The sequence below is a fragment of the Gobio gobio genome (genome assembly GCF_949357685.1).
Source record: "Gobio gobio genome assembly, chromosome: 16".
In the NCBI taxonomy this organism is placed as follows: domain Eukaryota; kingdom Metazoa; phylum Chordata; class Actinopteri; order Cypriniformes; family Gobionidae; genus Gobio; species Gobio gobio.
In genome coordinates, this window is record NC_137109.1 from 29,777,162 (window position 1) to 29,795,787 (window position 18,626).

General features: G+C 37.7%; 1 protein-coding gene across 1 annotated transcript; it reads left to right on the plus strand.

Annotated features, from left to right (window-relative positions):
* Positions 1 to 4,674: 4,674 nt before the first annotated feature.
* Positions 4,675 to 8,652, plus strand: zic6 (zic family member 6; the record flags this gene model as incomplete). Its single annotated transcript, XM_079838549.1, has 2 exons — positions 4,675 to 5,635; positions 7,220 to 8,652. The coding sequence occupies 2 exons, from the start codon at positions 4,675 to 4,677 to the stop codon at positions 7,834 to 7,836; spliced, it is 1,578 nt and encodes a 525-aa protein (XP_079694675.1). The 3' UTR covers positions 7,837 to 8,652.
* Positions 8,653 to 18,626: the final 9,974 nt, after the last annotated feature.

Consider the following 18,626-nt stretch of genomic DNA (forward strand, 5'->3'; position numbering starts at 1 on the left):
TCATTCTGTTCTAGTCCCCAGCTATCACGCTTTCACTTTCATCACTTTTTTCTACGATGGAAAAAAAAGGTAGCCTATATTAGGCCGTGTCTAAGTTTTTAAGGTGAGTGATTTATTTTTCAGTAGATGCATAGTGTCCTGTTGATCAGTTTCGTGTTGTAGCCTGCTCCGGTAATATAGGGCTAAATCGTGTAGCATAATAACCTGTTTTAGAAAAAAAAAATGGTATTAAAAAATTCAATTTTTCTAATTTATATATATATATTTTTAAATAAAACGTTGTAGCCTAGTACATTTTTAATGGTTCATTGACTTATTAGAGTATGCATTTCACTTTTGTCTCTCCATAAAACAAATAAAAAACGACAACATAAAAACACACATGTTTTTAAGGGGATTGCTAGCAAAATAGATATCCAGCAAGCTCTATCCCCCCTCCTTTCTGCTATGTCTTGTTCTTTCTTCCCCTCTCTCTTACTCTCTCTTTCGTACACGAGCACACATGTGAGTATTCTGTAGCGCCGATTAGATTTACGGCAATTTTTTAAGGTTTCACTGTCCGCAGTCACGGTTTCTTTACATTCCACTCTAGATGCAGGCCTATAGTTTTTCTGTTTAAATGTGCACGCACTTAATATATTATGTGACATATTCATTTCCGGGCGTGGCTAGGAAATAGCTAAGTTCTTAAGGACGTTCTTTGCTTTCTCCGCGGAATTGTTCAGTTACTTTAACAACTTTACGGCACTACAACTCTGATGCCAACCAAAAGTCCAATGAGGGCAAGTTACGCTTTTAACTCAAGGGGGCCTCGTGCGTTATTTTACGGTGGACCACAGAAAATGAAAAGGACTTATAGGCTTAATTGCATGGAGCAGAGTTGTATTTCGACCGATTATTTGATTTGGTTAATATTTCGTCAAAATAATACGATAATTCTATATCTACCACCATCTTGACTAGACTAGGCATTCATATTTCTTTAGCAGAATTACCTGGAAACAACTTGACACTGAATTCTTATAGGTGGTTATTCGGGCTAAACTATTATCAATCGTAGAATCGTTGATAATTATTGAAGTACTGCTATGGTTCATGTCCTGTTGATTCATTTTCCAGTTGTCAATCTCACCTTAAATTTATTTAATTTATTCAAATACACAAAAATAAACTAATAAAAATAAAAACACAGAAATGACTTAGATTAGCCTACCTACCAGTTCGACTTAGATTACCTACCAGAAATTGTTTTATTGATTAGTTTAATTTTATATATTATGTGTGTGGCTTATATTAAGATTCTTCCCTTGAGACATGTGTTTCTCTCTCTCTCTCTCTCTCTCTCTCTCTCTCTCTCTCTCTCTCTCTCTCTCTGTATTTTTGTTTTGCGGACATGTTGCAAATCTGTTTCCGTATATAGCTGTTAAACATTCAAAAGTCTTTAGCCTGTTTTCTATCAGCTTTGTAGAGGAGTGGGTCTATTTGTCTCAAACACTTAATCAGTACTGAGTAATGAGATAACTGTGGCACCTTCAATTAACACGTGTCTATATAAAATTTGTTAACTTTGTTTAGCATAAATTACTGGAAATTAAATTTGTCGTGGCGTTACGCATCTGCTTTATATAGTGGGCTAAATGCAAACTGCCGTTACCAGGATAGGCCGAACTCCCAAAATAAGAAAAAAACTATTTTATGTGTGTGTGGTTGTGTGTGGTTGTGTGTGTGTGGGTGTGTGTGGTGCGTGTGTGTGTGGTGCTTTTTGCTTTGCGTCCTGCTTACCCTATATCTTACTAAGTTTGCCTGTTCTTAATTGTCCATCTAAATTTGCCCTGAAATTGTTAAGCTAAACACCCTCTATAAGTTCACTGTAATGAGGAAAACTTTTTCTGTAGCTTTTCAAAACCACATTTTAATATATATATAATATTATATAATTTTTATATATATATAAAAATTTGTCTATATTGTTGTCTGGATATAGGTGGAAATGCAAATAAGGCTTCCCTGTATTTATAATACAACATATATAGGCCTAATACAGGTATGCAAGGAAGAGAAGCAGTTATAATTAATGTAGCCTATATTTAGATTGATTGATAGAGCATATCATTTTGTTTCGTAATAAGCTCACCTTTCAATTTAGTTATTTTTTAAGATATCTGTAAACCACCATGCTACCAACTATACAGATGCATTGGATTTATATCAGACTGTTGTGTTGTGCACTGTGGGTAGTCAAAGACCAGCCTGTGACCTTTGTGAACTATAGAAGTGTGTCATTTAGTGACCATTAGCCTATACTTGATTTGATAGAGCACAAAAAAGCCATTTTTAGTGTCCTACTGTACCTGCACCTTCCTCTTATGATCATTGGTTTCTTCATGCATGCACCTCTCTCTCTCTCTCTCTCTCTCTCTCTCTCTCTCTCTCTCTCTCTCTCTCTCTCTCTCTCTCTCTCTCTCTCTCTCTCTCTCTCTCTCTCTCTCTCTCTCTCTCTCTCTCTCTCTCTCTCTCTCTCTCTCTCTCTCTCTCTCAAATATTCTTGCACTGACCCATTTATTGGCAATCTTTAATTCTGAAAGTTGTATAAAGGAATATTTGTAGAAATGCCTTTTGTCTTTTAATGAAGAATAAATTAATTAATCTGGATAATAATCAGGAAGAGTTTCTGTGCTGTGTGGGAGAAGACTTTTGTTGCACAAAATAATATCTGTCACTGTTATGGTGGTGGATATCATGGTCAGGGCCATTTATGAAAACGGCATGTATAAAAGTTAACCGTTATTGGCTCTGGTTTTCCTTTTCTTATATTATGTTTGATTTTTGAATGAATGTATTTTTTTATTTAGACTGTTAATTGTGCCTTAATCCTGACTGTTGTGAATACAGTGACTGTAACCTCCAGTAAATATTGTTGTCTTGTAATGTTTACTCTATCCAAGAACTTCATGTGTGGGAAGAATTATATCAGTAAATAACCAAAGCTTGTGCCCACTCAAAGGGGGGAGACAGTTTTCCAGAAGAAGCATTTTAATTTCTTTCTTGATTTTTGTGAAGTGAACGATCAGTATCTCACTTTATAATAAAAAAATGTTTAAAGATATTTTTCAGATTCTAAAACTTAATTAAATTCTATTCTTAACATACCTCAACATTTTGTCTGGTTATTTAAACATGTTTGAACTGTCTCTTCTACCAGGTATTCAGATGCTGTGTCATTCTTTTTGTAAAAGCAGTTTAGTTAATTATTTGTGGCGAGAATACACCACAAACCTTTTTCCATTTTTGTCAGTTTTATGTTGACAGGGGCAAAATAATCCAAAACAAGTGAATACATTTCCTCCTAAATTGACACCAGCTCATCCGGGGTTGTAAACGTTGAATTTGTGAAACTTTTTAACATTCTTGTAATCTCAATTGTATTAACGCTTTTATATTCCATGTCTAAATGACGTTACATGTAGCTATGCGATATTTAGGTTTAACCCAGTATTTTTTATAGTGGCCTAAAACTTACTAATGTATTTTTAAAATCATATTTGCTTGCGTATTCACTATTTTAGTAATATTAGCCTAATTAATTTTATTATTAATACATTTAATGTATCTATTAATTAAAAAACATATTTCTGTTCATTTTATCACAAATGTGCAACTCCAGAAAAATATCCGGGGAAAAAATGCACGGCTAAGTAAATTCCATAAAATACATCTCTCCTTCACTAAGCAAACAAAATAAATGAAACTAACCGACCAACACATGGGGGAAGGATAATTTACAATATGGGATATTTTTAAGTGTATCGTAATTGCATGTTTACCTCTTTGCATTAAAAATGTCATTCAACAGGGTTAAACAATCTAGATTTTATGTCTATACTCTAAACCGAATTAAGTGTAATATTTACCTGGACGCAGAATTATAGACGCTCAACTGGCTTGTTGCAAAAATATGAAAATACAACACCAGTATTATGGACCGAGTATTACCAAAGTATATTCTATTTAATTAATGTTAAACCACAATGTTAAATAAAACTTGAAAGAGGCTTGGAAAGAAAGAAATTTTGATTTGGTTTCTTAACTCCTGCATTTCTATTCGATGCTGAAATCACAGAGTTGAATAGCATTCTCTGACGTTCTAATAATTCATATATAGCATTTAAACATTTCGATATTTTAGCCAACATATCTCATTCGGCACTCTGGTGCATTTAAGTCACATATGAGCCAATATCTGTCAGTGCACGAGCGGCACATATCAAAGCATTTTCACTGAGATATTTGAAAACGGAGTCGTGTGGTGAACGCCTGCGTGTCCCTTTTAAAACAAATCCAGGGACTGTCAATCATCGCGCATTCCGACCAATCCCAAAGCACCGTTTTTTAAAAGCTGGTTTGCCTGCTGTGCTTTTATATTGCAGTATGGCCTGGTTCGGAGCATTTTACTACCACGGTTATTGCCACAAATCAAGAGGGCAAAGTGAACGGCATGGGACTCACACCAATCCTAACGAACCTGGGTCCGATTTCTGCGTCTGAGGGGTTTACGAGCAATAACTGCACATGCAGATGATACAGCGGGGGAAATGGGAAAGAGTTTTGTAGGTAAATCGTAAACGTTAAAGGTTGGTTGATTTGCCAAACCCTCAGTCAAGCTTGCAACAAAACATGACAAGCCTGTCGCGGTTTAGTGGCTGCCCTCTTTCTTGCGTCAACCCTGGGGAGAGCAATACTGAACCCAGCGTGGTGCTGCCACCTTTGGCAGAGGAGCACATGGGGCACCCCACTGGCAGTTCCTTAAAACTCTGCCCCTCGCAAAATTTGCGAGACTACCACGAGACGAGGGCCAGTGCATATGTTGACCACTCGGTTACCCATTTTCCAGACACTGGATACACCAGTCATCGCTTAGAACCCAGTCCTAGGGGCATTATCTTTGGGACAAATCTGTCAGCAGCAGGCATGCCACCAGTAACTGATCAGCTGGCTCCGAGACCTAACCAACATGGCAATATTGGAAGGTACCGTGACCTCCACAGCTACAGGGATGGCAGGAGCCACGCGTTCTTCACCACGTATCAAGAACAGGCCCATGGCTCGTCAGACGCAAGCCGAGATCTCAGCAACCAAATGATGTTGGGTCTTCCTGGAGATCTTCTCTCACGAACGCACCCGTATGGGCAGTCGGTCAGTGGCCCCAGGGCCAACGGCCAGCAGCTAGTCACCCAGTTCTTGGAGTTCTATAAGCCTCTGAATATGGCCATGCAACGAGGAGGGGGTGACGCCTTCCTCAGGTGTTCCAGGCAGAACCCAAAACACGAGCTCGTATGTAAGTGGAGTGACGGCCAAGAAGGCACTGGCAAGCCGCCCTGCGCCAGGGGTTTTGGGACCATGTATGAACTCGTCACCCATGTGACGGTAGAGCATGTTGGAGGACCGGAGCACTCTGACTACGTTTGTCACTGGGAGAACTGCCCAAGAGACAGAAAGCCCTTCAAAGCCAAATACAAGCTCGTGAACCACGTCAGAGTGCACACCGGAGAAAAGCCCTTTCCCTGCCCTTTTCATGGATGTGAAAAAGTTTTTGCCAGATCCGAAAACCTCAAGATACACAAGAGAACGCATACAGGTTAGTTAAATAATGATGATAATAATAATAATAATAATAATAATAATAATAATAATAATAATAATAATAATAATAATAATATAAAGATAGGCTTGAAACTTATGGAACTGTTTCTAAATCTTTTTTTCGGAGTGTTTTACTTAACATTGTTCTAACACAAAATCAGTTAATGAAGAATTGCAAGAATAGAATAACTTGATAAATCATACTGTTTGATTATTTATTTCTAAAAATTCTAAGGTAATATTTTACAAATTAATTTTAGCTGTACATAAACACGGATTTTGACACTGGGGTCCACCATGTTTAATTCATTTTCAAAATATTTCAGCATATCGCCTAAATGAATGAAGATTTTTGTACACAATAGAATTTAATTAATTTTTACAACGGTTTAATTTGGGTGGCGATTAAAGTATTTAATTATGTAGCCTATTGTTTGTTCTGACGTTTGTTATTCGTGTTGTTATTTTCGTTTTTAGAAACTTTTTCGTGCTGGTGAAAATCAGTCCACAGGCCAGTTGTTTGGGTGCCTCTCATTCATGCAGTGAAAATAAATAAATAAATTCCGGGGCACCGGAGAGCTGTGACGTAGCATTTACGCAAGGCGCAGCTGAATTCTCTGCTACGGTACAGAGAGTGCACCCGCACTGCAAGCTTTGGGCTCGCTACACTTGAAACTGACGTCACATTCATCCTTAGAATATTATGATCAATGTAAATTACCCCCCTACATTGTTTTTACAAATCTTATTGAACAATAAGGTATGATTTAGCCTTCATGAAAATGATTTATCGATAACTCTAATTATTAAAGTTAACTTTTTTTTTTTTTTTTTTTTTTTAGCCTACTAAATCAATTAAAATAGGAATTAATATTTGGCTCATGGCGCATATAACAATATGAATGAGGTCGACTGACATACGGATATTAAGAATAATAATTATTGCTCACTTAAGGCATTTAAATATATATATATATATATATATATATATATATATATATATATATATATATATATATATATATATATATATATATATATATATATATATATATATATATATATATATAATTTTAATCACTGACACAATTCCATAAACTACTAAGAAGCCAACAGTTTGTTATGGCTTAATTCAACATGAGTTATTAAACTGTTTGTTCTTGATTGAACTGTCCTTATGTAGGCTATAACTGAAATGATTGTGAGGGATATATGCATTTGCGGTTCATTAATAAGTTAAGATATGGTTGTTTTTGCTATAGTGTGAATCATGATATTGAAAGTAGCAGCCATTGCATTGAAACAACTTCCACTTTTTAAGAATGATAGCTATAGGAAAAAAAGGGCTAAATGGATTGATTTCGATTTATCACATTTTGCATGCACGAGTGTTATCAAAACAAAATTCTGCCCTCGCCTGTTATAGGCTACTGTATAATGTGTGAAGCAGCACACTTTTTTATTTGATACAACATCCTGCATAACACATCTAATGACACCATGCACTCAGAACTGATGAGCCATGGTTGACTGTACATCCCACCCGTAACTCGCGTTTCCCCCTCCTCTGCCCGTTTAGGTGAGAAACCGTTTAAATGCGAGTTTGAGGGCTGCAATCGGAGATTTGCAAACAGCAGTGACCGGAAGAAGCATTCTCACGTTCACTCCAGCGATAAACCCTACATGTGCAAGGTCAGAGGCTGTGAAAAATGTTACACACATCCCAGCTCCTTGCGCAAACACATGAAACTCCATTGCAAGGCCTACATTGCCAAAATCGGCGAAGACGACGAGCACCTTGTAGAGGCCAGGTCTCCTGAGGTGGCAGAACAGCAGGACACACCCGCCTCCACCCCAGTGACGCGAACGATGACAACTCCTTCCCAAGAGACTCTGTCTCCTGAGACACGAAATGAGTCGACTATGAGGTCACGTTTCCATCACACCTTTGAAAACAGTTTGGACTATACGGCGCACAGGCCACAGTCCCTTTTGGACCCTCTGTTGCTACAACGGGGCAGTCACAGACCCGAGTCTGTACAATACTCATACAACCAACCAAGCCATACTTTCGCACCTAGCCACAGAACTTTTACGTCCAACCCACCTTTTCAAAAAAGTCTGGTAAATGGCTGGTACACATGTCATAGCGCCGTGGACACTTTTTCACCCAAACACTGTAACAGTGATTTATAATGTCTGTAATTCGGGTGTGTACTTGGCGTGTTAAAGCACTGACAGATGACAACCAAGGGGTTCCTCCTCGTGTACAATTGTCCTACAGCCAGGCTTACTAAATAGGATAGTGCAATTTGTTACTGTGAGCTTTATCTGTTGTAGACTACATTGTTCTTGTATTGGTGAGACGTCGGTGAATATTTCTAAACTGTAAATAGCGTAGGACTTAACCTTCCCTAAATGTCTACAAAATGATAGATAAGTTGCCAAAATATAATTCATATATCAAATATAAAATGTCTGCAAACGAGATACCCACAGTTGGAGTAGAATATAATTCCAAATAATTTAAAAAGTAAGTTATTTCTGCACAGGGAAAAATGGCGTATGCCTATTATTTTGAGGTTCTGTAGAGGCAGGGCCTCGGTATGTGTTGTATAGTGGAAATAAGAGATATATCTCTTGAAAAGTTATTCATGGAGTTAATAACATGTGAATATTTTTCGTAAAGTAGCCTAGGCTACAACATGTATTTTATATGTATTTTCTGTCACCGCTTAAATGTAGGTCGCAGGTTATTAGAATTAAAATGTATCGTTTGTCTTGATGTGATGCGTGAAGGTGAACCCATCAGTGGACGCGGCCTTTAACCAGATTATTTTAAGATTTTCTCACCACACCAATATTGAGTGCATTTTATACCTCAGTAATTCTGTGGCGATTATTACAGACATCAGTCCCCTTCATGAGAATTGTTTAATTAAGATTCTACTGTATATACTGGACAATGAATTATGCATTCAAAGATTCATTAAAGTATCTCTATTCTCTTTGATCAGGCGTGTGATTTAAACTCTATGCTTCTCAAAGGAAACGTCCGTGAGTTCAGTATAGGCTTTTGGATTTTATCTGCATATGTGTCTAATTTAACGGATATAGGCTACCATGTAGCCTGTTGGAAGGAAGTTCCAGAAAAAAAAGAAAAGAAAGAAAACTATACTTTTGGTGACTTTCAGACTTGTGTGAATTCCAAAATTGGTATTTATTTTGATGAAGAAATTGCCTAGTTTTCAGTGAAGATGATTTAGCGGCCGAAGTCACCTCGAATGAACTCCAGCAGGTTCCAATTGTATCGTCATTTTCTTGTCAGTTTAACTCGACGTGTCTGGATTGTTTTATGCGAAGTTACGATAATTTCGTTTACTATTCACTTTATTGTTATATAACATCTGTGCAATATGGCAGGGCATGAATAAGGTATGAGCGAGGATAGGCCTTGTAGCTACTTATGATCGCACTCTGTAGCGAAAAGCCAACCTGCACTTATGTAGCCTAATGTGTATTTTCATTTGATTTCGGTAGACTAGAGCGTTTTACTTATCGTACACGAATTGAAAATGAGCGCAAATCCTGTTCCGTCAAGTACAAATTGGCTGTAATCTCATTTCTGTTGTCAAGAGCCAAATAACAGATTTGGAAAAAGAAGCAAATACATTTGGTGGTCATGAATGACATTTTTCTGTTAATACAGAAGGTACCACAATTGTTAGCCTGAGGCCCACACCACTTTCGGTACACCAGTTGCATAACCAAAATGCTATTGCATATTTTCCGTTTTGTCCTCAATTTCAGTACTGTCCCCATTTTTTGAATTGATTCTGTATTTTAAAAAATCTGAACAATTGAACTGTAAGGCTGTAAAGGCTGCAAAAATGAAACTTGGGGCTTTCGGTAGTGGTCAACTGTTGAATATTGAATTGCTACTGTTGTTATAGTCATATAGATTGTTATATAACTGTTGTTATATTCTCGTATAGTTTGCACTTTAATATTTTATGCTTCAGTTTTGCCAGGTTTTTTTTGTGCGTGTGTGTGGTGTTGTGGAGTGGTAGGGTAGGGTAGGGTGTGAAGCAGCTAAAACTAATGACCAGCATGTATTGCATTTTAAAAGACTGAATTATTTTCTTGTTGGTTATTACAATAATACAGTTCCCTCTGTCAAGGATGGCGCCTCAGGCACCAATCATTATAACCTACTTAGAAACTGGTGAAAATCGGGTGACCAAAGAATACAGTGAACGTGTGTTTTGGGGTCTGTTTAAGGCATGAGAAATAGAGACCCTAGGTTTAACTGGAAAAAAAGGGTTACCAATACTTTAGACACTGAGACTTCTAACACAATTTTTTCAGTTTATCCATTTAGCTGCGAATAACCTTAGAAAGGTCATAGGGCAAATGTAAATCTGTCTCTCCACTGAAACCTCGTTCCATCAGTGCCGGACTGATGCGGTATGTTCAAAGCAAGTTGTTGTGAATGTGAAGTTTGCAAGATATTCTTAATTTCTATTTTAAACACTGCTGGATCATTGAGAGACAGGTAATTGAAAAGAGAGCACAGGAAGTTGTTGTATTTATGACAAAGTCTGATGCTAGGAAAACATGTTCATATCTTGTTTTGATGAGATATTTCCAAATGTACAATATTTAACTTGTGTTAATAATTGTGTTGTCTTTAGGGATGATGTTTAACACACAGAGATGCTTGCATTAATGTGGTTTGTAGATCAAATGTGTAAAACCGCATGTGTCATAATTCATCCGAACTGATTCTGTCTTCTATAAAATGATGATACCTATCAAAACGCTAATGTTAAAATTTCTTACAAGCTGTTTTGAGTAAATTGCAATCGTAAAAATCATTTCCTGGATCGTCTTGTGTTTGGAATCTCATTTGTTTTCCAGCACAAATTAAATGTGTAGTGCATCTGATTTTGAAATATACACAAAAATATTAACAAAACAGCTTCAAAATTAGCTGAGAAATGTAACTGAAAACATTTGAAAACAACTGAAATCACACTGATCACATTAAAATTTTTTAGCATTTCTTTTAGAAGGATTTTTGACTAGCGTTGCTGGTAATAGATTTGAAAATTACATTACAGACTCTCTAATTTGGCCATTTTGACATCTTTCTTCCTTAAACTATCCTGTGATTGAAATCAAAATGACAAAAATTGTATGTGAAGACTGATTGGATACTATCGTACACTCCATTATAACCTCATAGTGTTATCAGACGCTAACCTCCTCCTTAGCTTCATTTTTACATTCTTGCAATCCCATATGGTCTTACATGCAATCTGTTTTACAGCCCTGTTCTGCATGTATACATATTACCCAGTAATTGTAATTAATAAGTAGGTACTGACCCCAAACCTACCACTAAACATAACCTTAACCCATGTAGTTAGTTACCTTACTGGTTATTTCTTAGGTAAAATCTGTAAAATATCTTTCAAATTGTAAAGCAAAGGCTTAAAAAAAAAAAACTTTCACCTTAAATCTTAATTTTTTTTTAACTGCATTGTCGCATTGAAAACAGCAATTGTTTGCTTTTTGTTTTCCTGTATCATATATTCACTCTCTGAAAGCAACTTGCAGGAGGATTATTATACAAAAATATCCCTGAATAATTGTCTCTGTTTCCGTTTTGTTTAGCAAGTGCAGTGATGGTGTGTATTTTCATCAGTCAGAATTTAGATATCTCTCTTAAACTCCTTTAATGTCTGTTGTTTATCTTTGCTTTGCCAATAGTATCATATAACAATGACATATCTGGATGGCTACACCCTTTAGCTGATTTTTAATAAGGTTACTTTACTGTGAATGAGATCTGAGATCCTCTCGCCAGTATGTCGCTCCTACTCACTTTTCACAGTGCTTTCTGCCTAGCAACAAGGATGTATGGTGAAGGTTAGTTTGCTTTTAGGTTAGGTTATTTTTGTCTATAATATGTGACAATTCACAGTATCTTCAACTTTTTTATGCTATCTGCACACGCTATACTTTCTGTTACAGATAGTGTGTCATAGATTCTTTCACCATTGCATCCTCAAAGCGTGACCAGGACTATATAATCTCAATGTCTGCTGCGTTCCACCTGCTCAAAATGACACATCTAGCAGGAGCAGCATGAAGTTGCGTCAGCCTGGTGAGGGGGTGGTGGCTGTGCAGGCCGATGGGGTGTGATTTTAATTGGATTCCTGCCTTTTCCAGTCGTCCCCAGGTCAAGCCAGTGGTGTTGGTGCTCCCTGACTTGGGCTTCTTTTCATCCCAACCCCCTCCTGTACATAGCAGCCCACTTTTCCACTCTCTCATCTGCTGCTCTGCCTGTGCTCCTGACTTCCCTCTTCTCCCATGACTCCCTTATACCGGCCCCTTAATCTGTGCAGTAGTGTGGTCCTGTGGCAGGTGTTTTATGAACATCAAATCACAAAACTCACCTTATTTGATCTTCCGTCCTTCAGATGGTTTACAGAGTCGCCACCGTCCACTCTACTCTCTAGCTTACTCTGCTGCCTATTTCAGCCATCCTACGTTCTCTTCTTAGTCTTGCTTTCATTTATCTCTTTCCAAACAGGGTGTGTTAGGCTTTGAGGGTTCTGGCGCGCACATACACGCACACGCTCTTACCCGGTGTATAATGAGAGTGATTCTACAGACACAGGCTAATTGATTTTAGAGGTGAGGCTGTAATGATGCTATCAAAAACATAACACGTGAGAGTCGTACAAGACGCAGAACTCAGAGATAGTGTTTTCTTTTCAGTTGTCAAGTTTCCTGTGAATCTCTGAGATAATTTGTTTCCCCGGTTTCATTATGCTTAAGCGCTAACTTTACAATTATCATGTGTAAAGAAAATACTTTAATGGGTTAGTTCACCCAAAAATGAACTAGTATATTATATAATATATTTGATATTTCAGCTTTTTTTGTCATTACAAAGCAAGTTACAAATTTTCATTTTTGGTGAGCTATCCCTTTAATCATAAGAGAATTCTTATATAAAATATGGTGGGCCTTTTAAAAATGTAGCATTTTAACTTTTAGATTTGCACTGCTAATGGTGCAGTCAGTCGATAGGTTGGTTTTCTGTCCCATCTTGATCCGCTGTGCAGTGTTGTCGAGTCAGTGGTGGTGGTGCCAGCCCCCTGTGTTGCTCAGCTGGTATCACAGCTTATTAAATACCCACCTATTCACTTGCCGGACATTCCGTTCTCTTGTCAAACCTCAGCAAGTCCAACCAAAATTAGACTGGTGCAGTTTAGTGCAGAGCTTTTCCATTCAGCACAGCTGCGGTTTGGGAGTGGAAGCAAACTCCGCCCAGCCCAATATCTAATGCATTTCTGTCTTTTGATGCATTTTTAGGATTGCAATTCACCCCCATGGACATTTCTTTAAAAAGTATTTTTTGCGCACTCTTTTCATTCATTATCCATGCCTTACATAAGACATTTCTCTGATGATGGCGTCTTAGGGCAGCAGGGAAGACAGTAAAGGTATCTGCTCAGCCAATCAGCTTGCAGGTGTGGCTTGCGTTGGGTTATCTCGTTGCAGTTTTCAACAATAGCTTGTCGGCCGAGGCCGACATGGTCATAGCGACCTATGTTTCAGAGGGGGAAGAGCACAGAGAACAATTCTCTTACCATTAGTCGTTAAATCCACTTTAGCAAGTGTTGTGGATTTGCCCCTTTTGAAAGGGGGCGACTTTGAGGATGGCCCTGACTCTGAGCACCAGTGCTATGCTTTCAGAAGGGTGACCATGGCCATCACCCAATTCCTCTGATCTCGCCTCCAGATCCTTTTCGGTAAAGATCAACTTGGAGAGCACGTACTGTGTCCTCCATGTCTTGGCAAGGGCATTTTTGGCAGCCTTCATGAATGTGAGGCCAGCTGAACATGCCTAAAAAGACACACTGGAGCTTATTTATCCACTCTTTCAGTGTCAAAGCCTTAACAAAGAAATTTTTATTCATTATACATTTTTAAAATCCAAATTGGTTTTTATTTTTTACTACTTCCACCCGCAGTACAGAATCAATCTTGAATGCTTGCAAAAAGTGGCTTTGATGTAAACGGGCTGAGCAGCAGCATCCTTTGGATTTAAGAGACCCACAGACTTCCAGTGAACGTTGTCTTTTTGGTTCCCTCAGCACCATCACTTTTCATTAGGAGCAGCATTGGACTGCCTCAAAATATCGCATTTGAATTTTTTGTAACGAAAAGCATTGTCTTTTAGTTTTATTTAATTGAATTTATTTATTTGGATGGGACAATGCATATTGATGAACATACAATATAATTTGACCTAAATTTACCTAAAGCTAGTTTCCTATCGTAGTCCCAGTTATAGTGTGGTTTTGAATCTGGAATCACAAAGATCAGGGTCCAGGGTGTTTCAAAGTACTGTTTAATAGTAGTTGTTTAATTTTATCTGTAGAAGGATGCATCACAAGGGGGCTGTGTAATCAATCCTGTGAACGCAGCATCTAAAGGAGAGTTGGGTCTTCTGATCACTTCCCCAACTGAAGTTCAGCCATCCTCTCAGCCTGCCACTATCAATGCTTTCAAAATAGCACAAAATATGAACTGAGGTAGGCTACCTGACACTTCCGCCACTATATGTATTTCTAGCTGATGTGTATGTCACATGTGCGCATGCTTGGACCTGTAGGCAGGTAAAGGGAAAAGAGGGTGTGCGCGTCTTTTAAGTTGATCTCACTGTTAACCCCACAGCATTACACCAGCACCTTGAGGCCATAGTGAACAGTGATGGATGGTGGAGTGGATAAAGCAGGCTCAGGGGGCCAACCGGGGCTCAGCGTTTCTCCCCAAGCTATTTCAATTACAGATTGAGCAAGCGTACTCTCTGTGATGATATGTAGCTTAAAGGCCGTGACATTAATGGTTGGGACAAATCGGATTTGGTTTGTTGCTGACCCGCCACTCTAGGGCGCAACAAGATGGAAGAGTGAGGCAGTATAAAAAAAGAGAGCTTTACTTCAACCTACCTCTGCTTCAAAATATGCTCTCCCTGTGTTGCACAATAGCACCAGTTAGAAAGCCACAGATATTGTAAACCAACTGGTGAGTCTGCAATGGGTTTCAGACTGTGTTACATACATTTAGCTTACCAAAACGCATAAATATGTATGTCGTTTTAATTCCTCATTAGCTGGGTTAACATCAGTCTAGTGCCTGGATCAATTAGACTTATCGTATCGGCTTTGCAGGACTTGTGGCTTTGATTTTAGTATTGGTCAGATGATGTTTTCCCCTCTTCAACATGCACAAATTGCACTGACAGCTTTATGAATGAAGGTCATTTCGCACTGTGTCTTGAATCATTAACTATTTTAAAACAGACAAGATGTAGCTGAATCATTCACTGGATGAAGCTAAGTAAATCCTGGTTTAGATGTATTGATTGCTTTGGGGAACAAAAAATCTGTGCACATGAAAGGATTTAATGTATTTATTTATCCCTACATTAGAGAGGGATAGAACTGAGGTAATTAACACATCCATCACTGGCTTATCCTCTATATCTCCTGCATTAGCATAAATGTGCATTGTAAATGTAACTGTTGGGAATGTAGCCATTTAATTTTTTCAATTACGTAAGTGTAAATGATGTAATTTCATTTTATATCTGAAGGGGCTCAACACATTTTTTGGTCTGCTAAAAGAATAAAAAGTAATGTCTCATGAAAATGTATGCCATGATGTTGAATGCAGCACAGATCCCCTTTGGCTTGAAAGATATCAGGTCACTGCAGTCTCACATTGAGATTGGTGGAGCAGTTTCTGGAGGGAGGGGCCCAGAGTGAATAAAGGTGGGCTTTGGTGAACCTTTACCCATGTGAGTATTTAAGTGCTGCATGATTTTGCTTCATGGCTTTTACTGCTAAAATTACTGCTTGTTAGGGCTCAATACTTGCCACCTTAGCAACTCCAGTAAGTTATGGGTCAAGAGATATTTTAAGCCAATTTAACTATTAACCATGGAGCCTTTATGTAAAATCTAAATACATTATATACATATCCATAAAATTTGCATATGCATGTTCCAACTGGACCAATTATTATGATGATCTTTCTGATTAAGATAAAGTGATTTTGGAAACAAGTATATTGATAAACTCTATGATAGGTTTGTATCTAACAATTCCTTCTGAACAAGACCATGGCACTTTTTTTTTTTTTTTTTTACAAAGCTTATAAGACAAATATGAGCCGGATTTAATTAGGCATGCTTGTGAGGGTCCAAATTTCCTTTCAGTCAGTTGAAACTAACTCTTTTAATTAATCTTCAGAGCGGTTATTTTCCCCAAATAATTTCCTTAATAACAACTGTGTTCCTTAGATCTTTACTCAGCACTGCATATTTTATCGCATATCTTTATTTTTATTTCCAGTTTTGTTGTTTGTTTTTTCCCTCTCTCTGAAATCCTGACCCATATTAGATCTACGATGTGAAATTCACATTTTTTTTAAAGTAGTCTGCAACATGTACAGTAATAGACACTATTATTAGTTTAATTTGTGTTGTGCTCTCCTTTTAGACCTGCTAAAGTGGGCTGTATATTTCCCAAATGAAAACTCTACCATCTCATTTTGCTTATCTCATTTTATCACCTATAGGCATTGCTCTCAGAGTGCTGATAATAAAACAAGAGAAAGCAATGATCAATGATGTATGATGTAAGCATGGATATCACATTGTGAAATCATGCATTTACAAGTGACTTTTTAAGGTCTTTTGCGCACATCAGAATTTGATTTATGCTAAATGCCATTTATTATTTTACATCCTAAAAACATCCTCTCTCATCCACCCGCTGGTTGGGAGGATCTGGTTGGGAGCTTTTCCTTCAGGTTTTTCATACATGTCAACTATCCTATCCTGACCCTATGAGAAGCTGATTGGAATCAATAACCAAAATTGCAAGATGATGATATTCAAACTGGGAATTAATGTGCAATGATCATATTATTCTGTGTTGATTAGAAGTCAAGAGCCTGTGATGAGATATCAAAACAACACGCAATACTATTTAGTTTAATTTTCAGCCTTTAATTGGATAGATGAAAGAAGCAATTAGTTGTATGCAAGTCAAGAATGTTTTCTTGCTTTCATATGTCAAACCTTCCTTCCATAATGGGAAAGGAAAAAATATATGCCTCTAATATGCTTTGATTTTTTTTTCTTCTTTACACTGAGTTGAAATGTAATTATATTTATTTATATGCACTTCATTCTCTTTTGATCTCAGATTTCTTCTTGTGAGTAAAGTCAATGAAAATATAATGTTGCATTGTTAGACTTATGATAAAGCAGCTAACAACAGACAATACTACTTTCCCTAGATTTTGGCTGTTTATTCTGAGATCCTACAGCATGCACGTTTATGCTCTTTAATAACGGTGTATGTACAGAACAAATGTATAGGCTAAAACTTGCTGAATATGTTTTTTAAAAATCACATGTGGCTAAAATATTGTAGTATAAAAGGATTTGGATGACAGACTGTAAAATGTGATATGAAGTTATAAACTCAAAGTGGAAATTAAACTCATTACACTTGCCCATATACACATAGACATGACCGATCACACGAAAATGCGTATTAATAATACAAGTGTGCAATGTCGTGGAATGTATTCCTATTTTGGCGTGCATATGGAACGCAGTTTTTCGCGTGCATATGATACGCATTTTATAGCGTATTATACGCACGAAACCCCCATCCTACCCAAAAGCGTGTCATATACACGCCAAGTGCGTATCATATGTAGCCTACGCGAAAAACTGCGTACCATATGCACGACAAAACTTTAGCGTATACATTCCACGACATTGCACACTCGTAGGCTACTATTGATACGGATTCTCATGTGATCGTGTTGGAGCAATGCAACTTTGTTGAGATGTAGGCCCCCTGTTGGCACTCCACTCAAAAGCCTCCATATCCCCCCAACTTGCTGTACTCCAAGCAAAGAGAGACAGCTAAACTCAGTTTAGTGGATATATATACTGAGGGAAGTGCACTTTGATGTGGGTCACTGGGCAAATGAACAGTGTCAAATGCTATCATGACAGGGATGCGAGGTGTGATAGCTTTAAAGAGGATTCACTGAGGACAGCAACCTGTAATTCTATCTTGATATAAACCTTTGGCTCACGCTGCAGTGTATTTCAGAGTCAAATAGCTTGTTTCTTTAGTTTGCACACAGGAACTTCAGTTGATATTGACATAGCTTTGAGAGATGAAAGCAAACCTGACTCAAACTCTAATGATTGTTTTGCTGTGTGTTTATATCTTTCATGCATTTTCATATAGGCCTACAACCTGTCGAAAAATTCCTTTTATGAGTATTGATTAATTATTGGATTGTCCTGCTTGCGAGGTTTTGTATTTGTTTTGTTGTTTTATATACATTCCCGAAGACCAAACTTTTGTCTATGGAAGACTTGTTGCTCTAGCTATTATTAACACCTCCCCATCCCAACTTGAACGTTACCAGTGCTTTGTGCTTTGACTACAAAGGAATGCTAAATCTAGCATACATGTTTATGAACTTCTCGACCATTGTGGTCACTCCTCTATTTATTTAATACAATTGTACTATGAACAGAAGGAAAAAATAAACAGCATACTCAACATACTAGTCGTCGTCTTGTTGCGAGTGAAAACTCTGTGTACAGACACAAAAGGGGGACGTTTTCACCGCCGGAAAGTAAATTCTTTTGAAGTGGAACTAATCATCTGAGGGATGGTTCTCGTTGTCCTAACAACGCAGCTGAATTGGAATGAGTCTCCCTTTTTGTTGTATATATGTTTTCTTTCTTTCATTCAAAACTGATGATGATAGTAGTTTCACGCCCTGTCCACCCACATTGTCAACCAGAACTTTTTTGTGGATAAATCCTTACTTAGAGACGCGTACACACGGCGGGTGAC